At 33.7% G+C, this 27,057-nt stretch overlaps 1 protein-coding gene across 1 annotated transcript; it reads right to left on the reverse strand.

Moving 5' to 3' along the window:
- Positions 1-18,018: 18,018 nt before the first annotated feature.
- LOC141283575 (ferroptosis suppressor protein 1-like) lies at positions 18,019-24,586 on the reverse strand. The gene is made up of 9 exons (XM_073816875.1): positions 24,518-24,586; positions 23,814-24,003; positions 23,618-23,733; positions 23,408-23,527; positions 23,200-23,292; positions 23,003-23,111; positions 20,079-20,231; positions 18,927-19,127; positions 18,019-18,327 (listed from the first exon to the last, which is right to left on the reverse strand). Exons 2-9 carry the CDS (start codon positions 23,986-23,988, stop codon positions 18,173-18,175), a joined length of 1,122 nt encoding a protein of 373 aa, XP_073672976.1. The 5' UTR covers positions 23,989-24,003; positions 24,518-24,586; the 3' UTR covers positions 18,019-18,172.
- Positions 24,587-27,057: the final 2,471 nt, after the last annotated feature.

Raw genomic sequence — 27,057 nt, forward strand, 5'->3', positions numbered from 1 at the left:
ACTTTTGACTTTACTTTGGCTTATGTATACATCTTATATTATTTATATATTATTATTTAAATAATGTACATATTTCATATATATATATATATATATATATATATATATATATATATATAAATGCATGTGTGTATTATATTTCATAAACAAAATCTAATAATAAATATATTTATATACACATCATAGAAATCATTTTAAAAAAAATGAAAAAAGCTGCTTAATAAAATAAATATATTAGTGAAAATATATAAAAAAAATCCAAAAAAAAGCTCTTAAGCTTTTATAAATCCTTGTAAACAATACTATCCAAGTTCGACAATTCCTAAATGCTATTCCTAAACGAAATCCAACTCTCACCACTGTAAACAAACACACTGCAGATACTGTTGATAAAATACTGCATAACTCAGTCGACACACCCACAGCCACATAGCCACGCCCCCTTTACTGCAGACACACCCAGATCTCACACAGTGCAGCGTCATCTCAGCAGAGAAATGCAGTGATGCTTGTCAACAAGCTCAGCACCAGTGTCCCACTAACACACACATGCACAGCCCAACCGCACGCGTATATCGTCCTGCCACCAGAGGTGCTGAGTGCGGAGATAAAAATAGCACAGAGCATGCAGACTGAGACCGACACAGAGAGCGAGAGAGAGGGGAAAAGCTAAAGAGACAGAGCAAAATAAAGAGTGATGCCCACCCGCGGCTGACGCGTGCCAGTTGGGAAATGCCAGGTGAAAACAGTCACACATGGTGGCTGTCTTTGGGGGGTCTTGTCCGGGCTGTCAGTACAGGTTTCTGTTGACGTCCTGTTTCGAGAAGCCTTGCTTTCTTCCTCCAAGGCTGAAAGAACCTGCTGCTTCCTTTTTTCCTCTCAGTCAGTTGCTCCAGATGCAGAGGACAGAATAAAGCCGGAGCCGGTGAACGGTGATGAAGTCTGTCTGGGAGGGAAGGAGAGAGATGTAATGCTCCATCCACACTAGTTTGGTACTTCTGCGCTCTCTAAAACAATTAAAGAGGGTATGGCTGGCTTGGGACGGGGGGCTGTCCTAAACAATGCAAGTCCCGCCTTCTGAGCATCTCACTCCACCCTTCTGATCACTTTTGACCAATCGCTGCAGAGACGCTTTGGACCGTTCATCAGCTGATTGGCGTACGACACAAGAAAAACATTCCAGCTTTATAGGCATGCGGCAGAGATGCGTAATTGGATTTGACAACACACAGTACATGTTTTCATGTCTGTTGGGTGGCAGAAGGGGAAATGAGGATGTGGTTTGTCAGGTGACTAGACTAATGTGTTTAAGAGCAGCTGTGGACCTGTGCTGGCTGATGTTCACAAACTTCTGATATCTCTAGTGTTGTCGGATGTAGGGTTGCGATAGATGTTTGTGGGGATGTCTTCCCTGGTTTCTACAGGACTCTGTCCTTCTGAGGATGGCCACTAAGTCCAGGGCTAAATGATTTATGGTTTCATGACTAAGAATAAAAAATGATCTCGGAAAGGTACCAGACGGTGACGTCAACCTGAGGCGCGCCGGATCGCCACACTCAGACTACAGTGGTCGTATTTATGGCCTTTGTGGATTTTAATCAAATCAGTTTAAAGAAATGTTTTTTAGTGTTTGATTCTAATGGAAAAACCACAATTAAGAGCTCTACAATATCTTACATGTTTCTTCTAGGCAGTTCCAGTCACATTTTCTTGGTTAAATAAACATAACTTACACTATCAGAAAAAGAAGAAAAAACAATACTATTTTTACATTAACAATGTAATCATTTGTTTTTTAAAGGCAAGCATGAACCTCATCATTTATTAAAATAACTCAAGGCAGTAACAATTTAAACAATATATTTTATTTGTGAACTTATGTTCAGCTATTCTTTTTAATAGTTAACTTTTACCTTTTGTTTTTTTTACATTTTGGATCATCAGTGATCAAAGCTCGGTAAATATTGGTCACAGACACTGAGATTTACATTTAAATTTCACTAAGCTTACTACTGACTGAAAACTCCATACAGTTCATGTTTTCATGCCATTTTAAGTCTTATTTTGATGTAACAATGTTATGGAAGCCCATTTCCACCACGGAGGAAAAAAATTCATGCCTTAAAAAGTTGACTTACTAAATTGAAATTTTGACTTCAAAAGTCATAATGGGATAAAAAAGTTGAAATTATGACTTGTCAATTAACAGCTAAAAAGTCAAAATTATAAGCTAAAAAGTCAAAATTGACTTAATGATATTAGTCTTATGATAAACGGGAACTTTTAAAGTCATAATTTTGACTTTATCTCATAATTATGACTTATAGTTAAAATTATAACTTTTAAAGTCATAATTTTGACCTTATAAGTCATAATTTCGACTTTTAAAGTCATAAGTTTTACTATTTATCTCGTAATTATGACTTAAATCATAATTTTGACTTTTAAAGTCATAAGTTCGACTATTTATCTCGTAATTATGACTTGAGTCATAATTTTAAAGTCATAATTTTGACTTTATCTCGTAATTGAGTTTCAAAGTCATAATTTTGATTATTTATCTTGTAATTATGAATTAAGTCATAATTTCAAAATTTTAAGTAATAATTCAGACTTTATCTCATAATTATGACTTTTAAAGTCATAATTTAGACTTTTTATCTCGTAATTATGACTTATAAAATTATGACTTTAAATATCAAAATTATGATTTATCTCGTAATTATGACTTTTAAAGTCATTTGTCTTGTAATTATGACTTAAGTAAGTAATAATATTTACTTTCAAAGTTATAATTTCGACTTTTTATCTTATAATTATGACTTAGGTAAGTCATCATTTCGTTATTTAAAGTCATAATTTTGACTTTATCTTGTAATTATGACTTAAAAAATTCATGCCTTAAAAAGTTGACTTACTAAATTGAAATTTTGACTTCAAAAGTCGTAATGGAATAAAAAAGTTGAAATTATGATTTGTCAATTAACAGATAAAAAGTCAAAATTATAAGCTAAAAAGTCAAAATTGACTTAATGATATTAGTCTAATGATAAATGGGAACTTTTAAAGTCATAATTTTGACTTTATCTCATAATTATGACTTATAAGGTCAAAATTATGACTTTAAAAGTTATAATTTTAACTATAAGTCATAATTTCGACTTTTAACGTCATAAGTTTTACTATTTATCTCGTAATTATGACTTAAATCATAATTTTGACTTTTAAAGTCATAAGTTTGACTATTTATCTCGTAATTATGACTTGAGTCATAATTTTAAAGTCATAATTTTGACTTTATCTCGTAATTGAGTTTCAAAGTCATAATTTTTATTATTTATCTTGTAATTATGAATTAAGTCATAATTTCAAAATTTTAAGTAATAATTCAGACTTTATCTCATAATTATGACTTTTAAAGTCATAATTTAGACTTTTTATCTCGTAATTATGATTTATAAAATTATGACTTTAAATATCAAAATTATGATTTATCTCGTAATTATGACTTAAGTAAGTAATAATCTTTACTTTCAAAGTCATAATTTCGACTTTTTATCTCATAATTATGACTTAGGTAAGTCATAATTTCGTTATTTAAAGTCATAATTTTGACTTTATCTTGTAATTATGACTTAAAAAATTCATGCCTTAAAAAGTTGACTTACTAAATTGAAATTTTGACTTCAAAAGTCATAATGGAATAAAAAGTTGAAATTATGACTTGTCAATTACGAGATAAAAAGTCAAAATTATAAGCTAAAAAGTCAAAACTGACTTAATGATATTAGTCTTATGATAAATGGGAACTTTTAAAGTCATAATTTTTACTTTATCTCATAATTACTTATAAGGTCAAAATTATGACTTTTAAAAGTTATAATTTTAACTATAAGTCATAATTTCGACTTTTAAAGTCATAAGTTTTACTATTTATCTCATAATTATGACTTAAATCATAATTTTGACTTTTAAAGTCATAAGTTCGACTATTTATCTCGTAATTATGACTTGAGTCATGATTTTAAAGTCATAATTTTGACTTTATCTCGTAATTGAGTTTCAAAGTCATAATTTTGATTATTTATCTTGTAATTATGAATTAAGTCATAATTTCAAAATTTTAAGTAATAATTCAGACCTTATCTCATAATTATGACTTTTAAAGTCATAATTTAGACTTTTTATCTCGTAATTATGACTTATAAAATTATGACTTTAAATATCAAAATTATGATTTATCTCGTAATTATGACTTTTAAAGTCATTTGTCTTGTAATTATGACTTAAGTAAGTAATAATATTTACTTTCAAAGTTATAATTTCGACTTTTTATCTTATAATTATGACTTAGGTAAGTCATCATTTCGTTATTTAAAGTCATAATTTTGACTTTATCTTGTAATTATGACTTAAAAAATTCATGCCTTAAAAAGTTGACTTACTAAATTGAAATTTTGACTTCAAAAGTCATAATGGAATAAAAAGTTGAAATTATGACTTGTCAATTACGAGATAAAAAGTCAAAATTATAAGCTAAAAAGTCAAAACTGACTTAATGATATTAGTCTTATGATAAATGGGAACTTTTAAAGTCATAATTTTGACGTTATCTCATAATTACTTATAAGGTCAAAATTATGACTTTTAAAAGTTATAATTTTAACTATAAGTCATAATTTCGACTTTTAAAGTCATAAGTTTTACTATTTATCTCGTAATTATGACTTAAATCATAATTTCGACTTTTAAAGTCATAAGTTTTACTATTTATCTCGTAATTATGACTTAAATCATAATTTCGACTTTTAAAGTCATAAGTTCGACTATTTATCTCGTAATTATGACTTGAGTCATAATTTTAAAGTCATAATTTAGACTTTATCTCATAATTATGACTTAAGTAAATCATAATTTTGATATTTAAAGTCATAATTTTGACCATCTCGTAATTCTGACTTTACAAGACAAAATGTCAAAATTATGACTTTGAAAGTCAAAATTATGACTTAAGTCATGATTAAAAGATAAAATGTTGAAATTATGACTTTAAATCATGACTTAAGTCTTAATAATTAATAATTAATAATTTATTAAAACTTAATAATTTTGACTCTCAAAGTCATTATTTTTACTTTTTATCTCATAATTACGACTTAAGTCATATTTTTTACTTTATCTTGTAAGTAAGTCATCATTTGTGACCCTGGACCACAAAACCAGTCTTAAGTCGCTGGGGTATATTTGTAGCAATAGCCAAAAATACATTGTATGGGTCAAAATTATTGATTTTTATTTTATGGCAAAAATCATTAGGAAATTGAGTAAAGATCATGTTCCATGAAGATTTTTTGCAAAATTCCTACTATAAATATATCAAAATGTAATTTTTGATTAGTAATATGCATTGTTAAGAACTTAATTTGAAGAACTTTATAGGTGATTTTCTCAGTATTTTGATTTTTTTGCACCCTCAGATTCCAGATCTTCAAATAGATGTATCTCGGCCAAATATTGTCCTATCCTAACAAACCATATATCAATAGAAAGCTTATTTATTGAACTTTCATATGATGCATACATCTCATTTTAACTTTTTTAATTTTGACTTTTTATCTCATAATTATGACTTAGGTAAGTAACTTTGGAAGTTAAAATGATGACTTACTTAAGTCATAATTACAGGATAAAGTCAAATATATCTAGGCTTCATTAAGTCATAATTATGAGATAAAAAGTCAAAATTATGACTTACTTAAGTCATGATTATGAGATAAAATGTCGAAAAAGTATGTCATAATTTCAAGTTTTTCAGGCATGACTTACTTGAGCTTCCATAGCCAATGTGGTTATATCTAAGTGTGTGAGTTGTTTACTTACTTTTTAATTAGTCTTCCCATTAACAGCATTACATTGTTCATTCAGACTACTATGATTTTTTTTATCATCCAATATTTTGAGAAGACATTGCCTCCCTTGCCTGCTTGAAGGAAATGCCCCTGATGATATAAAACATGGGTTGAAGTTTGAGTATTTATGTACAGACATAATATGTTCCCTATGCATGTATATATACACTCTTGATGTCGATTCTTCTGTCTTAGGGCCTTGTAAACAAAAGAATATCTGTGTTTCATATTCAGCACTATGTCCATCTCTTTATGTGTCTGGATCTGAGACAGGGAGTGGCAGGATGATACTGCATTAGCCCCTGGCTGCTGCCCAAGAAACTCCACACCAAAATCAATTTAGGCACTTGAGAAAAACAGAATGTGCCCGGCCACCATCTTTGCCTACACTTCTTCTGCAAAGACCTACCATAATGCCTCCTCAGCCATTATGCACCACAAATTCTGTCAACATTGAATAGGTGATTCATCCTCAATATGATTTATATATATTAACATGCATTTGTTGCCACATCTTCAGTGCCATGTATAAACCTTCCGCTTACAGAGTGGAAAGTTTGAGTGTGGAAGGAATCGAAAAGACTGTTATTTTGTTTCTGCTGATAAGCAGATGCTTTTAACCTAATGCAAATAACACTTCACCACTGACAGATTGTGCTCAGGGTGCAACCTGTTGTTTGTTTCAATTGAATTTATTAAGAGGAGGCGCCATTTTTAATCCAAAGTGAATGAAAACAAGGGTAATTATGGTGTCTACCCTGACTGAGGTTATAAGTAGTACTATACCTATAGGCTGCCTGTACCGGGAAGTGGATTAGTAGCTTTCTGTATTTTAGTAGTCTCAAACTCTTGGTGCCATCCCACCAACAGGAATTGATCTAACAAAGTTGCTTGAGGAATGAGTTTTCGATATTCACATTTGAAATGTCTATCTGTCAGTCTCCAGCATTGAGAAGCTGTAGTTTGCCATGAAGAGTATTCAGTGCACGTACAGTAAGAGTAAGTTTGAAAAGTTTTATCCCTCTGAGTAATAATGCTCACTTTTTCCAAAGTGACCTCAAAAATGAATCTCGTAAAACACTTTTGAAATCATTGTGCTCCAAACTACTTTCAGTCTGACACTGAACATAAATTTATGGTTTAAATAATTGCTTTCCGATTGTTACAGTGTGAGCTGTGAGGACAAGAAAGGTCAGAGTATTCCCCATGTAAAAAAAAATACAGTGTTTTGTCTCTATTTAGTGGCCTTGTATTTCATTAATATTATATTAGTATATTAATATTATATTATTATTAGGGCCGGGACTTTAACGCGTTAATTTAGATTAATTAATTACACAAAAATAACGCGTTAAATTTTTTTAACGCATTTTAATTGCACTTAGTTTTGCACTGCGGAACGTTTCTTACTGGATGAGATTCCGCGGACCGATTATACTGGAGCACCAACTAGCGTTTAGACAAGCTGCGTCCGTCCTAAATAGTATTGTATGTCCCAAATCGTAGTATGTTTAAAAAATTATTCCAAAGATTCCCGGATGGTCTACTTCTTAACGATCAATGCACACTCTTAACAGCTAATATTGCCCGCAACACACTGCGCCGTGAACGAGGATTCGATTAGAACTACAAACACGCATAAAAAGTGTTAAAAAACTACAAACATGGAGGATATACGCGACCAACGGACAGGTAGAGAAAGGGGTTTACGTGATAAATAATCAGTGTGTAACCTGATAAAAAATATTTTTTAAATGTTATCCGCGTTATATTCCATGTGCAGCAACATTTATAATGATAGGTTTGGTCATTAACGTTTAAATGCATAATTAAGCAAACACAAGAGCAGAGTTCTCGGCATGAAAGACTTGTTAAAGAACGTGCCTCTTGCTACACTTAATGGCAATATTGCATTGGTCTGTTGGACTTGGTTGAACAAAAATAAACAATATTTTGTTGCTTAAGCTTATGTATTCAGTCATTATTCAATGGTATACTAAAAATCCATGTAAAAATCTTAATTCTCACTGTTCTCAGGTCAAATATTTATATGCGATTAAAATGCGATTAATTTCGATTAATTAATTACAAAGCCTCTAATTAATTAGATTACATTTTTTAATCGAGTCCCGGCCCTAATTATTATATTAATTATATAATATAATTAATATAATTAATTATATTATATTATGTCACAACACATTAAAGAGCCACAAAATGGCATTAATTGTTTGAATTTCTTAAAAAAATGACAAAATGTGAAAGCTGAGATTTTTTCATACCTAACGTAACCTGCTCTGTCTTGTCTGTCTTGTATTTTATTTACTGCGTCAGAACATGATGTGCCATTGAAGAAAAACATACATTGTGGCACACCAACAAACAAGACAGAGCAGGTTACTTTTGGTATCACTGTAGTGTCTCAGTTCAAGCGGCACGTGACATAAACATGACATGAACACGACATAAATGTGAATAAACATCAGAAGGTATCTTGTTTCAAATGCGGAAAGACGTCAATACACACCATTTTTCAAGTTTAAGTCCACCAATGTCAATCTACTTTACTGTCAGGTTTGTTTGTGGGACAAAATGTCAGATTCAGCGTTATGATTGGTCCGGTCACCTGTCAGTCAAACTCCCAGGAAAGGGTCAATTAAATCTACCATAACATCACTTAAAGGAGAAGTTTACTTCCAGAACAAAAATGTACAGATAATTTACTCACCCCCTTGTCATCCAAGATGTTCATGTCTTTCTTTCTTCAGTCGTAAAGAAAAAGTTTTTTTAAGGAAAACATTTTAGAACATTTTTCTCCATATAGTGGATTTCAATGGTGCCCCAAGTTTGAACTTCCAAAATACAGTTTAAATGCAGCTTCAAAGGGCTGTAAGCGATCCCAGCCGAGGAAGAAGGGTCTTATCTAGCAAAACGATTGGTTATTTTCTAAAAAAAAAAAAAAAAAAGTAGTTTATATACTTTTTAACCTCAAACCTCAACCTCAATTCCGGTTCAAGACAGTTAGGGTATGGTATCTCATTTTCTCCTTCAACTTCAAAATCGTCCTACATCGCTGCAGAAGTACCGACCCAGTGTTTACAAAGTGAACACGCAAGGAGGGTCAAACGCCCTTTACAAAAAAAGGTAAAACAGCAATGTAGAAAATTATTTTTTCAACATACCCTACCTGCCATGAACTGAAATACACAGAGTTCACGTAGAGCTAGACAAGATAAGCTTTTGAGGTTAAAAAGTATATAAATTGCTTCTTTTTTTTTTTTCTTTTTTTTTTTTTTAATTAACTGATGGTTTCGTTAGATAAGACCCTTCTTCCTCGGCTGGGATAATTTAGAGCTCTTTGAAGCTGCATTAAACTGCATTTCGAAAGTTCAAACTCGGGGCACCATAGAAGTACATATTATGGAGAACATTCCTGAAATGTTTTCCTCAAACAAACAAATTAATTAAACATCTTGGATGACAAAGGGGTGGAGTAAATTGTCTCTAAATTTTTATTCAAATAAAAAATTGTATTCTTCTCCTTTAATTCAGTGTAAAATACAGACTTACACGTTACACAATCTTACTCCAAATCCACACACTCTGAAAAGCTAACAAGGAGAAATTAATGAACAGATTGAATTAAGTACATCATGAACTGATTGGATTGTGTTATACTGTAATGAAGACAAGTGTTGGGAGGGGAAGGGCTGAAAATGTACAAGTCATTTGAGCATCTTCCAGCAGTTCTGCTGCTGTTTCTGTATGAAACTGATACTCTATTACTGCATTTGTATGACACAGCATACAATTTTTTTGCCGAATCTGCAACTTCTGTAGGAAGCACTAAGAGAGGATGAGCACTGATGCGCTGCATGCAACATTCTTTTCCACAGGAGACCATCTGTGAGATACTTTGTATGTGCTTTTTTGTTGAGAATCATTTGATACATCAAGCTTTTATGACTCATATAGTAGGATATAGGGGAATATGGAGCTCCTTAGGAGATAAAACCACCTCAGATTTATGCAGAGGCCCAGACTGGTGCAAATTTGGTGCAGTTGATATTTATATGGTCAAAAAGTAAGATGATATGTATGTACATATACATGCAACTAAATGGGATCTTTATAAACTTATAGCAGAGTACTTACATAAATGCAATACATTTTAGTTGTCACACTATATTTATCAATATGTTTTAGTAAGATGATATTTAAATGCTTAGTTTATGGTCCAAGCTCTAGAGGACAAATATAATGCAGTGCACAATGATGATTGAAAGATGAAATAAACATTCCTCATCTATCCTTTATACTTCATACTATCTTTATACTCATGATTGCAAGTACTAAAGTAACGAAGGCAATATTCTGACTTTTTTCTCAAATTGCATGATATAAACTCACAGTTGCAAGAAATAAAGTCAGAATTGCAAGAGAAAAATCATTTTTTTTTACTTTTTTACTCACAAATGTGAGTTTGTATCTAGCAATTCTGAGAACTGTAAGCTATAAACTTGCAATTGGCCGAGTATATGTCATACAATTCTGACTTCATTTCTCAGAACTGTAGTTTATATCTCACAATTCTGACTTTATAACTCGCAATTGTGAATTTATATCATGTAATTCTGAGAAAAAAGACAGAATATTGCCTTTGTTACTCAGAATTGAGTTTAAATCTCGCAATTCTGACTTTATTACTTGCATTCGTGAGTTTATATCTCAATTCGGAGAAAAAAAAAGTCAGAATTGCGAGATAAAAATTGCAATAACCCTTTTTTCGCAACTACCTTTTTTTTTAATTGAGTGGTGGAAACAGGCTTCCATAAGATTGTGTACATCAGGTTTTTCAGCAAAGTTTTAATCATGTTGATAAACTTGCATTTCAAATGTGAAACAGCAGACTTTATAGGATCATAGGCCTGTTTTTGTTGTGTACGTTGTATGTCAGAGTTCACTAATTTAGCCCTTGTGATTATAGTGTGCCAATTTAATAATTTTATACCTAAATTCCATCATAAACATGTGTGGGTAGAAAAATGTTCTGTTCTAATCCCTGACAAATATGTACCCTTAATGTTCTGTGACTGCACTGACAGAGTTATAAAAAAAAAGTATGAATCAATCCACTGTCGATTGTTTTTCCCTGAACTTTGAGGACAAGGTTGGCATGCTTGGAATACTTGGTTTGTTTTGTAAATTAGAGCCGGAGAGAGGGCAATTGTTCAATCACAAATTATTTAATCTTGTTAATTAGGGTTTTCTTAAGGTAATTTCTAGTGTAAATGTGCACTAGAATATAGTAATGTATACGGTGTAAGACAAAATATATTTAACTGAGCACAATAAGGCCATTCATTACAGTCTCCCGAACATACCATGGGAAATGTTTAATTTATTTTAATCGTTGCAGTGAGCCAGAGGACAACTGAATGCGATTACGAGAAAAACATGTAGTAGAAAATCCAGGAGAAATGTCAGTCTAATGATTACTACAGTGTGCTAAATTAGCTAATTATAATTCATTAGCTAATTACATTTTCGAAGGAGGGCAGATAGATGTTTGCCTAGGGGAAACCCAGGATGCTCAAGGATGTGATGTGTTATTCATTGTAACGTTAACCACAAGATGTGTTTTGGAGAAAGGTCACAATGACGTCTTTAACTTCTTTGATCAGGTGATCTGACTAGATTTAACTTTTTCTCAGGTGTTTATATATAAAAAAAAGGCATATTAAAAATAAGCATTTTCTCCAGTGAACTTTTAATCACAATTCAATTATTGATTAACAGCAGAGTCTCACAAATTAGTTTTGGGAGAAAACATTTACTTCCTTTTCTTCCACTCTACAATTCCAAGACTTGCTAAGCCTTAAAGTGGTAGTTCATGCAAAAATGAAAATTACCCCATGATTTCCTCACCCTCAAGCCATCCAAAGTGTTATTCTTTCAGATGAATACAGTCGGAGTTATATTAAAAAATGTCCTGGCTCTTCCAAGTTTTATAATGGCAGTGAATGGGTGTTGAGATTTTAAAGTCCGATAAAGTTCATTTATCCATCACAAAAGGTACTCTACGTAGATAGCCCTGGGGTTTAATAAAGGCCTTTTGAAGTGAATTGATGTGTTTGTGTAAGAAAAATATCCATATTTAAAACTTTCTAAACCAGAATCTGTAGTTTCTGCTAACTGTCCTATGCATTTATGAACGAGAGTGGCGTTCCACCGGATGACGTAGGACATACAGTCAAGCCTGAAATTATTCATACCCCTGGCAAATTCTGACTTAAAGTTACTTTTATTCAACCAGCAAGTTTTTTTTTTACTGGAAATGACACAGGTTTCTCCCAAAAAATAATAAGACGCTGTGTAAGAGGCATCATTGTGGAAAAAAAAATACAGTACAGACCAAAAGTTTGGACGGTACTGTATATTTTTCTGTTTATTAAAGTTTTTACTCTACATTTGTGCAGTTTTCAGTGGGTTAGTGATATTTTTAAAATATATATAAATTAATAAATATTTTTTAAATGGGTTTCTATACAAAAACTGCTTTTTTATGTAAAATTCACTTTATAAAAGACCCACATTTCTAACTTTAATTCATGGGGATAACATGGATAATTTCACATGGTTTAGTGTAAGATTTTTGCCCATCTTTTGGAAAATCCAGTTTTAAAAGTAAAAAAAAAAAAAATAACTTTTACCAGTAGGTGGCTGCAGAGCTCCACTATTTGCTATTTGCTATTTGACCACCTGAAAGATATTTTTCACAAGTTTTTTCAGTTCAATTCATATCTACAGTACAGACCAAACGTTTGGACACACCTTCTCATTCATTTGAATCTTGGATCACCACACACCAAAGGCTGCTTGGCCTTTGCAAATGCTCATCTGGACAAAGAAGAAGACTTCTGGTCTTCTGATTTATCGTCAGATGAAACAAAAATATAATTGTTTGGCCACAATGATGTAGCCCTCATTTGGCGTAAAAAAGGAGAAGCCTTCAACCCTAAGAACACCATCCCCACTGTCAAACATAGTGGTGGGAATCTAATGTTTTGGGGGTGTTTTTCAGCCGGTGGACCAGGGAACCTAATCACAGTAAACGGCACCATGAAAAAGGAGCAACACATCAAAATTCTCAACAACAACATCATGCAGTCTGCAGAGAAACTTGGCCTTGGGCACCAGTGGACATTTCAGCACGACAACGACCCAAAACACACAGCAAAAGTTGTGAAGAAATGGTTAGCAGACAAAAACATTAACGTTTTGCAGTGGCCCAGCCAGAGTCCTGACTTAAATCCAATTGAGAATCTGTGGAGGGAGCTAAAGATCAGGGTGATGGCAAAGAGACCCTCCAACCTGAAAGAGTTGGAGCTCATCGCTAAAAATGAATGGGCAAAAATACCAGCGGAGACATGCAAAAAGCTGGTTAGCAATTACAGGAAGCATTTAGTTGCTGTAATAGCCAATGAAGGCTATTCAATTGATTATTGAGAAGGGTATGAATAATTATGGACATGCCACTTTTTGTTCAAATGTAAATAAAAGATGAGTAATTTTTTTTTTCCCACAATGATGCCTCTTGTACATCGTCTTATCTTCTCGGAGATGTCATTTCTAATAAAAAAAAAAAACTTGCTGGTTTAATAAAAGTAACTTCAAGTCAGAATTTGCCAGGGGTATGAATAATTTCGGGCTTGACTGTACACTGCAAAAAATGCTTTTCTTACAAAGGATTTTCTAGACAAGTAAAAATTATTTCGCTTGCAGAAAAAAAAAAGTCAAAATTAAGTGAGTTTTTGCTTAGAACAAACAACATAATCTGCCAATGGGGCAGATTATTTTAATTAATCTATAATTAAAATCTATAATTATTTTTCTCACCCCATTGGCAAATTATTTAGCTTGTTTCAAGCAAAAATGCACTTAATTTTGACTTGTTTTTTTCTGAAAACAAGTTGGAAACAAGACAAAAAAATCTAAGTAAGAAAAGCATTTTTTTTTTTGCAGTGTAGCCATTGGGTAAACTCCAGTGAAAATATGCTAGTCTCGCAAAGAACCAAGTTTTGTTTACAGCGAAGGAAAACCTCTCCTACTTTGTTGAAATCCAAGAACGATGGATTTGTTTCTTACAAGCATATATCTTTTCATTTCACAAGGGATTAACCAATGGGCTAGGTGTGGATTACTTGTGGATTATTGTGATGTTTTTCATCTGTTTGGACTCTGATTCTGATGGCACCCATTCACTGCAGAGAATCCACTGGTGAGCAAGTGAAGTAATGCTAAGTAATTTCTCCAAATCTGTTCTGATGAAGAAATAAACTCTACATCTTGGAAAGCCTTTCCAGGTAATTTTAATGTTTGGCTGAACTATTCCTTTGAAATAAAAACAAAGCCAGAGGGAACACATTAAACTCTTTGACTTGCTTACTCATTCAAACATCAGATTTATTTGCTGAGCGCCTCTATATCTGTCTCCCTTCAAAGTGAAAGAATTCAATTGTCTGTCTGCTTAAATCATTCACTGCTTTTTGACTGAGCAGAGACGAGACAATACATTACGCTCTTCCCTGATGATATTTTGAATGTTTTTGGAAGCTCCCTTGCATCTCATTTTTACATTTTATGCATTCTTACTCTTAGATTTCTCATGTTTTGCTGAGTCACGTCAGTGCAAAATTGTATATCAACCAGCAAAAACATCATCAGGGGGATTGAGGCGCCTGGCCCGCATTTGAGTGGATACTCATTAGGAATGAAACATGTTGCTGCATCTCTATAACAAATAAGTCTTAAACTCAATGATTCATTTATACAATATAGCTTAGTGCAGATATATTGATTATGGCTTTATAAATTGAATGATGTCAACACTTTCATAAAAAGATGCCATAATGTCATAACTCTCATCAAAACAAATTACCACCAAGTATTAGCACAGCACTGTTTTCTATGCAAAAGGTTTTAGTCTTAAAGGAATAGAACCATGGTAAACAGAAGCTCAAACGTGCTTACTTAATGCACAAGAACCCATAAGGTTTGTTATGTCACTTTTTATGCTATTGACTATTTTTGATTAGTTTTAGGTATGTTTTTTTTAATATATATATATATATATAATTTTTTAGTTAGTAAAAGCCTAAATTAAATCTGTTTATCATGTAAAGTGATTGTGTCACTTCGGGAGACTTAAGTTACAGTTGCGGTCAAAAGTTTACACCCCCCATCAGAATCTGCAAAGTACTAATTATTTTACCAAAATAAGAGGGATCATACAAAATGCATGTTATTGTTTATTTAGTACTAACCTAAATAAGATATTTCACGAAAAAGACATTTACATATAGGCCCTTGTTTGTCCTTAACAGTTAAACTGCCCGCTGTTCTTTAGGAAAATCTATCAGGCCCCACAAATTCTTTGGTTTTCCAGCATTTTTGTGTATTTTAACCCTTTTCAACAATGACTGTAGGATTTTGAGATCTTTTCACACTGAGGACAACTGAGGGACTCATATGCAACTATTACAGAAGGGTCAAATGCTCACTGATGCTCCAGAAGGAAAAAACATGCATTAAGAGCTAGGGGGTGAAAACTTTTGAACAGAATGGAGATGTGTAGGCTACATTTTTCTTTTTTTTGCCTAAATATCATATTTTTTCATTTAGTACTGCTCTTCAGAGGCTACAGAGAGTAAATACATGTTTCCCAGAAGACAAAATGTTAAATTTACCCTGATCTTCAAATTCCAAAAGTTTTCACCCCCTGGCTCTTAATGCATAGTTTTTCCTTCTGAAGCATCAGTGAGCATTTGAACCCTTCTGTAATAGTTCCATATGAGTCGCTCAGTTGTCCTCAGTGTGAAAAGATGTATCTCAAAATCATACCTAAAGGATTTTTCTGAAGAACAGCAGGCAGTTCAGGACAAAAAAGGGACTCATGAACAACTATCACTAAACAAAAAAACAAAAAAAAAAAAAAAAAACAGCTGTGGATCATTCAGGTAACAACACAGTATTAAGAATCAAGCGTATGTAACCTTTTGAACGGGGTAATTTTTTTATAAATTCAACTATTATTTTCTCTTGTTGACTCTTTATGTGAAATATCTTATTCAGGTCAGTACTAAATAGACAATATCATGCATTTTGTATGATATCTCTTATTTTGGTAAAATAATTAACATTTAGCATATTCTGAAAGGAGTGTGTAAACTTTTGACCTCAACTGTAAACTGCTGTCAAAAGTTCATATGGATTACTTTTTGTGTCTTTATGAAGTTTTGGTGGAATGGAATTTCAATGGAGGACATAAATCTCTAAAGTGTCTGAAATACTATTTTAATTGTGTTTGGAAGATGAACAGAAGTCTCATGGATTTGGACTCATATGTGACCCTGGACCACAAAACCAGTCATAAGGTTAAATTTGACAAAACTGAGATGTATACATCATATGAAAGCTCAATAAACAAGCTTTCTGTTGATATTGTTTGTTAGGATAGGACAATATTTGGCCGAGATACATCTATTCGAAAATCTGGAATCTGAGGATGCAAAAAATCAAAATACTGAGAAAATCACCTTTAAAGTTCTCCATATTAAGTTCTTAACAATGCATATTACTAATCAAAAATTACATTTTGATATATTTATAGTAGGAATTTTACAAAAAATCTTCATGGAACATGATTTTTACTTAATTTCCTAATGATTTTTGGCATAAAAGAAAAATCAATAATTTTGACCCATACAATGTATTTTTGGCTATTGCTACAAATATACCTTAAGACTGGTTTTGTGGTCCAGGGTCACATATGAGGGTGAGTAAATGATAACAGGAGTTTTGGGTGGACTATCCCTTTAAAAAAAAACATGGTAAAACATTGTGTGCCAAAGATCAAAAACAGTGGAACAGAACAACATCCCACTGAACATTGAATCAGTGCCTGTGTGACCCAGACTCAACTCCAACTGTGGGCCGTGACTGTGAGTTTCTCAAAGTTGGAATTTATGGCAGTATTGCCATTTAAAGACCACTTGTAACCAAGGCCAACGAGCAAAGATGCGTAACCCGATATAAAGAACACAATAGCTTGATTTCAGAACAATATATCAAGAGTTTCATGAACACCAAATGCCAACGGCCTTCCCAGTCACCGGCTCCAAACATGACAACATCATTATGGGGCATTTTAAAGCACAGAGTGTGGTCGATTTCAACATTTAAGAAGGAATAATATCACACATTTTTGGTCAGATAAAATGCAATATATATTTTACACTAACTTGAATTTTCAAAATGCAAAAACAACCCTTTTAGCCCCAAAATGATATCCCCACACTATCGATGTGTGATGCATTATGAGGTAATGTGACAACAGTGTAGTGTGTTGCTGATTCAAACAGATTACAGTTCCATTTTGGTGCTACTAAAGGAGTAGAAATGACACACTGCACTTTTGAAAACCTGATTAGACCGCTAATGGTTTCTTAAAAATGATGTAGGCTAATTTGATTTCCTTCACTTTGTGTGAATTATATTAATCAAGTATAGAAAACCACATGAGTAAAGGCATTCACTGTTCATAAATCATTTTAAGTAAACTCAGAAAGTTGGTTGTGCAGGTTGGAACATTTTTTGGAAAAAATAAAATAAAAAATTAAATAATTTATGTGACCCTGGATCTATTTGTAGCAATAGCCAACAATACATTGTATGGGTCAAAATCATTAGGATATTAAGTAAAGATCATGCTCCATGAAGATATTTTGTATATTTCCTATCATAAATATATCAAAATAATTTTTCTCTCCAACAGTTATGAAAAACGATATCTATTCAGTGACTCAGCATCTTGTTTTGCTGGCCAGGCTAGAAGGATTTGATTTATATTGTATGATCGCCCTCTAGTGGAGAACCACTAGCAGTTCATCAAACATCACGTGGTCAATCCAGGAACAAGAAGCTACTATCAATAAATAATACCAACACTAAACTATATTGTGAATGTAAATGGATTTATTTGTTTCACAAATGTATAAATATATAAAATGGTAATTGCATTATGTTATAAGGAGGTTAATATATATTGTTGGTTATTTGTTTAATATAAAGCATCCTTCTGGTTTGGTTTAATTTATTATTAGGACAATGATACAAAAGAAAGTGACAAGTCAGGTAAAACAGAACTGTGTTCTAGTTCAGACATTTTGAGTATGATGTACACATGGTTTGTTAGCCTTGTGTTAATTAGGAGCTTTTTGGCCCATTTCCTTCCAGCTCTTCCACAGCAGCAAGCTTTGGCTCTTACCCTTGGTGACCAAAAAGCGAGGTAGTTTATAGCCATTAAACTGGCCTACTCCAGCATCCTTGCCCATAGCAATCAGCATAGTAACATTACCTGATTGGGGAAAGGACATTGATCAGTCAACTGCTGTCTGAATTCAGTTTATAAAAGGACAGTTCACCCAAAAATGAAAATTCTGTCTTTAATTCTGTCACTCACCCTCGTGTCGTTTCCAAAGCCATAAGACCTTAGTTCATCGTCAGAACACAAATTAAGATATTTTGGAAGAAATACAAAAGCTTTCTTAGACAGCAAGGGTCCTACAATGTTCGAGGTCCACAAAGGTACCAAGAACATAGACAAAATAGCTGTTATTTTAGTTTCTGCGCAACAAAAAGTATTCTCACACTGTAGCTTCATAAAATTACGGTTGAGCCACTGTCACATGGACTATTTTGTTGATGTTCTTGGTACCTTTCTGGACCTTGATGTGGTAGGACCCTTGCTGTCTATGGAGGTTCAGAAAGTTCTCAGATTCACAAAAAATCTTAATTTGTGTTCTGAAGATGAACGAAGGTCTTACAGCTTTGGAACGACATGAGGGTGAGTAATTAATGACAGAAGTTTCATTTTTTTGTGGACTATCCCTATAATTTATAGGCTATAAAGAACTATGAGAAAAAAAAACTATATTGCTGGTTGATTTATGTTACCTGTGTGATATGAGGTTAAACATTTTCCTGTCAGGCTGTTTATGATATTGGTGGCTGCAACCGCAGCATGAAGTCCAGCATGATACGCCAACTTGGGTTCATCGAGATTGACACAGTCACCCACAGCATACACATTGGTAAAGCCTTCTACCTGCAGGTGCTTGTTGACCTTCAGAGCACCACTCTCGGTCATAGACGCACCTGAAATATCAGAAAAAAAAAGACCAAATATAAACACACAGAGTGAGAGTGAATGGGTGAGGAATCAACCAGTTAAATGAGATCATAAAAGGACTAAACTACAAGTCAACAAAGAATTGTGTGACATGAAAACATAAATATAACATTCTCCAAGCTTTGCAACTGCACAAGTACACAATCCTAACCAGGGAAGTGTAGTTTTTAATAAGGCATGATTATCCCTTATGAATTAGCCATAACTTTTATCATGCACACAAAATATGGGGTAATCCAAAAATATTCACATATATTAATAATCGGTGTTTGAAATGGTACCTATAAAAATGCTTTTCTCTTCACTTCTGGAATAAAAATTTCCTGATTTTCCTTCTTCAGTCAAAAAGCAATTGCGTTTTTTAAGGAAAACATTCCAGGATTTTTCTGCATATAGTGGACTTCAATGAAATCCGACAGGTTTCAGGTCCAAATTTCAGTTTCAATGCAGCTTTAAAGGACTCTATACGATCCCAGTTGAGGAATAAAAGAAGAGAAATCCCTTTGGAAAAGTCACACATGGTTAGTTCTTCATCTGTGTACTCTGGTTCAAAAAGGTAAGGTGGGGTTGAAAAACTCATCTCATTTTCTCCTGCAACTTTAAAAATTTTTTGGAAATAACTGATCGTTATTCCTTGGCTGGGATTGTGAAGAGCATTTGAAGCTGTTTTGAAAATTACAAATTTGCAATTTGGACCTTCAATATGTTGGGTCCCACTGAATTCCACTATATGGAAATCATGTTTTGTTCCAAAATGAATGAAATTCTGCTATTTTATGACTGTTCAGCGAATTCACACAAAACAGCTATCACCCAAATTCCATTTGAGGATGTAAATAAAGATTACTAAGATTAGATCGAATTTCAACAATCACAAATAACTATTAGCTCATTTATTACATACAAAAAGCACTTACTCAGACTGGACCTGTATGCCTCAGAGTTGATCTTACTTCCTGTGCAGCAGATAATTAGATCCGCAGTGACCTGATCGTTCTTATCGGTCTTGACCACCATGTCCTTCCGACACACATTTAATTCCAGCTCATTAAGGTTCGTCACTTTCCGCCCTTCATTCAGGTAAATAGGAAAAAGAGAAGAAAACAGTCGCACATTTTATGTTATTCGTTACTGTGCAAAAGCTATAGGCCATAAGTATTTTCCCCAACAACAAAACAAGGTTTTAAGACAGTTATTTCTATATTTTGATGTAGTGTGTCAGTAGAAAATATCAGTTTACATTTCCAAACATTCCTTTTGCCATTAATTGTAATAATCCAGGGAGATTTTTGTATGCACAAGAAATAAGTGCTCCACACAGAAATCTGATTTTACCATCATCCAGTAAGTCTGTGATTACATGACAGACTAAATCCAGATGAACTGTGACAAAATCTCCAAGACACTTGAAAAAACCTTACAGGTACCTGAAAAACTATGCAAAAGTGTACCTAGAACAAAAGCTGTGTCACACCGAATGTTGATTTGATTTAGTTGATAGATCACTTTGTTTCTATTTTTTTTACACAAGTGCCTAAAACTTTTTACAGTACTGTAGCTTTGCAGGAAGGTTTCCTCAAGCGTCTTGTAGATGTTGCCACTGTTCTTCTGGATTTAGTCTGTCTCAGTTTGTTTCTTCTTGTAAATGCAGACAGACTGGATGATGGTGAGATCAGATCTCTGTGTGGAGCACTGCCTTTTGTCAGACTACTTGTGCAAACAAAAATCTCACTGTATTGTTACAATTATTGGCAAACAGAATGTTTGGAAATGTAAACTGATATTTCCTACTGACACACTACAGCGAAAAAAAAAAAAAAGACAAAACTATTTTTTGTTTGTGAAAATACTTATGGCCTAAGACTGTTGCACAGTACTTTATATGTGGCCTAAAGCATAGTGCATGTAATCCAATATTGTATTATTTTGCATAATCAAATTTTTTATTTCCTTTTCCTGAAACGGCAAACTCCCCATATAGATCACATATGTAAGGAATAATGTACAATCAATCTAAACACTTTCAGGATGAGGAAAGTCCCCTTAGCCCCATACCCAACCTTAACTGGCTTCTAATTAAATAAATCAATAGGTGGACATGAAATATTGATTACAGCTGTTCGCTGTATAGTATTTTAAAGCTCTCATTAAGAAAAATATATGGAAGCCCGTTTCCGCCAATAAATAAAAAATAAAAAAGGTTTATTGCGACTTTTATCTCACAATTCAATTTTTTTTTTTTTCACAGAATAAATTGAGATATAAACCCACAATTGCAAGTTATAAAAAGTCCTCTCTTTCTGACTTTATTTCTTAGAATTGTGAGTTTATTTCTCAAAACTGCAAGTTTATTTCTCAGAATTGCGAGTTTACGTCTCAGTTTTGCCAGTTTATATCTCAGGATTGCCAGTTTATATCTCAGAATTTCCAGTTTATTTCTCAGAATTGCCAGTTTATTTGACTAACATGCAATTCTGAGTTTATATCACACAATTCTGACTTTATAACTTGCAATAGCGAGTTTATACCACACAATTCTGACTTTATTTCTCAGAATTGCAAGTTTATATCTCAAAATTCTGATTTTATACCTTGAAACTGCAAGTTTATCATCCAATTCATTTCTTACTCGCTTTTGCGAGATTGTTTTAACGTAATTCTGCTTTCATTTCTTAGATTTGTGAGTTTATTTCTCAGAATTGCGAGTGTATATCTCAGTTTTGCCAGTTTATATCTCAGAATTTCCAGGTAATTTCCCAGAATTGCCTGTTTATTTCCTGCAATTGTGACTAACATGCAATTGCGAGTTTATATCATGCAATTCTAGCTTCATTTTCACAATTCTGACTTTTTATCTGAATTTATATCACGCAATTCCATATCTCATATACATGTCTCAGAATTGCCAGTTTATTTCTCAGAATTGTGAGTTTATATCTCAGAATTTCCAGTTTGTTTCTTAGAATTTCCAGTTTATATTTTACAATTGTGTCTTTAGAATTCACAATAACGAGTTTATATCACGCAATTCTGACTTCATTTCTCAGAATTGCGAGTATATATTTTACAATTCTGACTTTATCCCCCGGTTTCACAGACAAGGCTTAAGCCTAGTCCCAGACTAAAATTTAAATCTGAGCCGTTTAAACTGAAAGAAACTTCCTCTGACTGATATTAACATATATCACTCCCTTTGTTTTGCCTCAAGATGCACACCAGCAATGTTTTTTCTAAGGCATGTCTATAAAAAAAATACTTAAATGTCCTAATTAAACTATTGCCTAATCCTGGCTAAATCTAATCCCTGTCTGTGAAACCAGGCCTCTAACTCGCAATTGCAAGTTTATATCTCACATTTCTGAGGAAAAAAGTCAGAATTTCGAGATGTAAACTCGAAACTGCGAGAAAAAAGGTAATTTTTGTGACATTAAAAGTCGTAATTACCTTTTTAAATTTTTTTTATTCAGTGGTAAAACACACACACACACACACACACACACACACACACACACACAAGAAGTTTTCTACAGTCATTCTCAGGATCTGCTTCCAGTTAAATTTGCTAACAACTGCACAACTGCTAATAGTATTATTTATATTGGAGCGCAATTACCAAATATCAGCATTCAAATTTGAGCCAATGTTTTTGTTTCTTATGTTTTGAAATGCAGCAACTGTCAGTGTGAGACAATATGTTTCCCATCAATTTCAATATCAATATCTGTATCAGCAACACTGGGTCTCCAGTGTCTCATATTTCTCACTGTAGTTCCCTCAGAAGAATAACAGACATGTGATGCCCCTGTAGATGCTAAGCAACCCTGACACGCAAGATCATTACCTAGTAACAGCTCCACCCCCTTTTCCAGCAGCACCTGTTTGGCTTGTTCTTTGACAGACGGCAATAGATCAGGATCAGCCACCTCCTCCCGCGGGTGGATCAAAATCACCTACATGAAATTTGCGTGAGACAATAAAAAAAGGTAACCTTACAATATAAAATGCAAAGTCCATTTGTGTGCAAATGCAGAGTTCTACCTTCTTGTCAGTAAATTCAGTCCTGATTTCAGCAGCCATTTCAACACCGGTGGTTCCGCCACCAACAACTACAACCGTGCCTGCTTCCTGGATCTGAAACATTACATGAAAATGTAAATAAGTCGCTTTTTAACAGTATAGGCTGTGTTGTCAGTTAACATCATATCACACTGTGGTTATGTAACAGCTCAAAATAAACACAACTCACCACTTTAACAAAGTCCTCATACTTCTGAATAGCTAACTGGTAGGTGTCCACAGAATTGTGTTTGCCTGGGAAATGTCCGCTTGTTCCAGTACACAGAATGAGGTGGGAATAACGTACTTGCTGTAGATGTAGATTAACATAAGCACTTACTGACGCTCACATATGCTCATTATTTGTTTTCTTTTGCTGGAACATTGTTATATTACATACCTTTTCATTGTCAAGCACAACTGTCTGCGTTTCGGTGTCTATCTGCACGACACGGCCTTGGAGGAAATTCAGTCCAAATGTCTCTTTGTATGGTATGAATGTCTGTTTGGCAAAACCTAGATGAACATACAAAATAACTGCATTAGTGAATTATTTTGTTTGTTTTATTACATTAGACATCTTATTATTAGCATACCAGGTTGAACTGAGGCACGCAGTGCTGCAACGTTGTGATGAAACGCATCCAGGATGTCAATAAGCATGAAAGGCACTCCATGATGTTTAAGGTGTTGAGCAGCTGCAATGCCACCAAAACCACCGCCAACAATCACCACATGGACATTATTGTCAATGGACACCTGACCACCCATAATGCTGCTTCACTACTGAGAAGAGAGAAGGAAAAAAAACAATTAAAATGTCTTAAGCTAAATTCAAAATTTCATGATGCATCCTTGAAAAGTGTTCGTTTCTTTTTTTTAAAGTATACATTTTGAACACACACACACACACACACACACACACACACACACACACACATATATATATAAGAAATACCCATTATTGCACATTTCTACACGTCTTTTTACTATGCATGTCCAAAAAGGCGATTGTACCTCAATTTGGAAGATAAGTAAGCATTCCTTTATCTTATATAGAAATGTATATATTTTAATACAATTACTTCACCCGAAATGCTTGGTAATAATAGATGACAAGATTAAGAAAAACACTGACGATAAATGTTTTAACATAAACAAAGTGGCCTACACCTATGTGCTCATATAATGGTATATATCCATATACTGTGCCTGCGATTAACACGTACCGCTATATTAAAGCTCATACAAATGCTCATAATCTTTTGCATGCAGCGTAAAAGTTTTTTTGTATACATACCAACTAATGTGTGGAGGCTTCTGATTGTATTCGGGCTTCGTTCTTCTACACGGATGTCTTCATGTCTTTCTGCTTATAGAACTGTATTATATCCAATAGTAGAGCGCGTAGTATGGTGGTGGGCGGGACTTTTGTGATTGAGTTGCATCGTAGCCAATGGCAAAGAACTTGGTTAGCGTCGAGTGGGCGTGTCTGTTTGGTTGCGTGAGTGGTGAAATGTGTACTTTTTTCCTCTTTTATACCACTGACTGCTGCTCTCATAAGAGGTTGAATCAGAAGGTCATTTTAAGAATAAGGAAAAGATAAATACATTTAAAACAAACAAATAAATAAAGCAGATTTACACAAATGTTGTCCAACTGCAGTAATCGTTGTGATTCATATTCCCAGATGATTCATCGAAACACTTTACATATCAGTGAAAGGTCAGAAGTCCAGCTGAGTCACGATGACAAAGTTTTCTTCAACTGATTTACTGTATACCAGATCTACGTTGTACATGTATTTTTCCAAGAATGAATATCAAATAATAATACGAAATATTATTTAGAAATATAACTGATAGCCAGTGTTGAGGAAAGTTACTTTCAAAAGTAATGCATTACAAATTGCTTCACACGGTAAAGAAGTAACTTAGTTACCTTTTATGGAAAGCAAAACTTTTGCGCTACTTTTTTATTAGTATGGTTGAACTGAATCAACGAAGGTCAGCAGAAAATACATTGGTTGATGAAATGGAATGTGTCATATTCTGAGTTTGCATTTTACTGTTTTTATTCAATTTGAGGAAATACTGGATCTGTTTTTGCGCAAATGAGATGAGTAAACGCATGTTACATGCACCAGTGTTGGGGGTACATTACAAGTAACGTGAGTTACATAATCAGATTACTTTTTTCAAGTACACTAGTAAAGTAATGCATTACTTTTTAATTTCCAAAAAAATATCTGAGTTACTTATTAAAAAATGTAACACACGTTACTGTGTTTTCCTATTTGTGACCCTGGACCATAAGTCGCACAGGGTTATTTGTAGCAGTAGCCAAAAATACATTGCATGGGTCAAAATGATTGATTTTTCCTTTATGCCAAAAATCATTAGGATATTAAGATCATATCCCAGGAAAATTCTTTGTAAATTTCCTACCGTAAATATATCAAAACTTACTGCGGTCAGGCCAGCCGCCAAGTCGAAAAGCACGGTCAATCTAGCCGCCAATATATTTCGGCGGTCGCGTATAAACTGCGTATTACGGTAATAGCGTCAGAGAACTGATCCAAATGGCAAAGCTCGTCTAGAACGCGATTTTTACCATAGTGCTCATATATATATATATATATACTCTCTGTTTCTTACAAAATAAGAGCCCACCCAAATCTGATTTATTTGTTATTTTGTCTCTACTTTAGGAAGCTATAAAAATAAAAGTTCTAGATTGCACAGACTACTTTCACCTCAGATTGACAGTGCACCTTGCCACAGTGCTAGCAGCAGAGTTTCAGGATTATCTGATGTGGAATTACAAAATAAGAGCCCACCCAAATCTGATTTATACACTGTTTTGTCTCTATTTTAGGAAGCTATAAAAATAAAAGTTCTAGATTGCACAGACTACTTTCACCTCAGATTGAGAGTGCTCCTTGCCACAGTGCTAGCAGCAGAGTTTCAGGATTATCTGATGTGGAATTACAAAATAAGAGCCCATCCAAATCTGATTTATTTGTTATTTTGTCTCTACTTTAGGAAGCTATAAAAATAAAAGTTCTAGATTGCACAGACTACTTTCACCTCAGATTGACAGTGCACCTTGCCACAGTGCTAGCAGCAGAGTTTCATGATTATCTGATGTGGAATTACAAAATAAGAGCCCATCCAAATCTGATTTATTTGTTATTTTGTCTCTACTTTAGGAAGCTATAAAAATAAAAGTTCTAGATTGCACAGACTACTTTCACCTCAGATTGAGAGTGCACTTTACCACAGTGCTAGCAGCAGAGTTTCAGGATTATCTGATGTGGAATTACAAAATAAGAGCCCATCCAAATCTGATTTATTTGTTATTTTGTCTCTACTTTAAGAAGCTATAAAAATAAAAGTTCTAGATTGCACAGACTACTTTCACCTCAGATTGAGAGTGCTCCTTGCCACAGGGCTAGCAGCAGAGTTTCAGGATTATCTGATGTGGAATTACAAAATAAGAGCCCATCCAAATCTGATTTATTTGTTATTTTGTCTCTACTTTAAGAAGCTATAAAAATAAAAGTTCTAGATTGCACAGACTACTTTCACCTCAGATTGAGAGTGCTCCTTGCCACAGGGCTAGCAGCAGAGTTTCAGGATTATCTGATGTGGAATTACAAAATAAGAGCCCACCCAAATCTGATTTATACACTGTTTTGTCTCTACTTTAGGAAGCTATAAAAATAAAAGTTCTAGATTGCACAGACTACTTTCACCTCAGATTGACAGTGCACCTTGCCACAGTGCTAGCAGCAGAGTTTCAGGATTATCTGATGTGGAATTACAAAATAAGAGCCCA

This window comes from Garra rufa, chromosome 13 (assembly GCF_049309525.1).
Source record: "Garra rufa chromosome 13, GarRuf1.0, whole genome shotgun sequence".
NCBI classification, from domain to species: Eukaryota; Metazoa; Chordata; class Actinopteri; order Cypriniformes; family Cyprinidae; genus Garra; species Garra rufa.

Excerpts from the sequence above, each read along its gene's own strand:
- LOC141283575 (XM_073816875.1), bottom strand. The coding sequence starts at position 23,988 with ATGGGTGGTCAGGTGTCCATTGACAATAATGTCCATGTGGTGATTGTT. Across the intron at positions 23,734-23,813 it reads GCGTGCCTCAGTTCAACCTG|GTTTTGCCAAACAGACATTC; the intron begins GTATGCTAATAA and ends ATGTTCATCTAG. Across the intron at positions 20,232-23,002 it reads GGGGGTGGAGCTGTTACTAG|GGCGGAAAGTGACGAACCTT; the intron begins GTAATGATCTTG and ends ACCTGAATGAAG.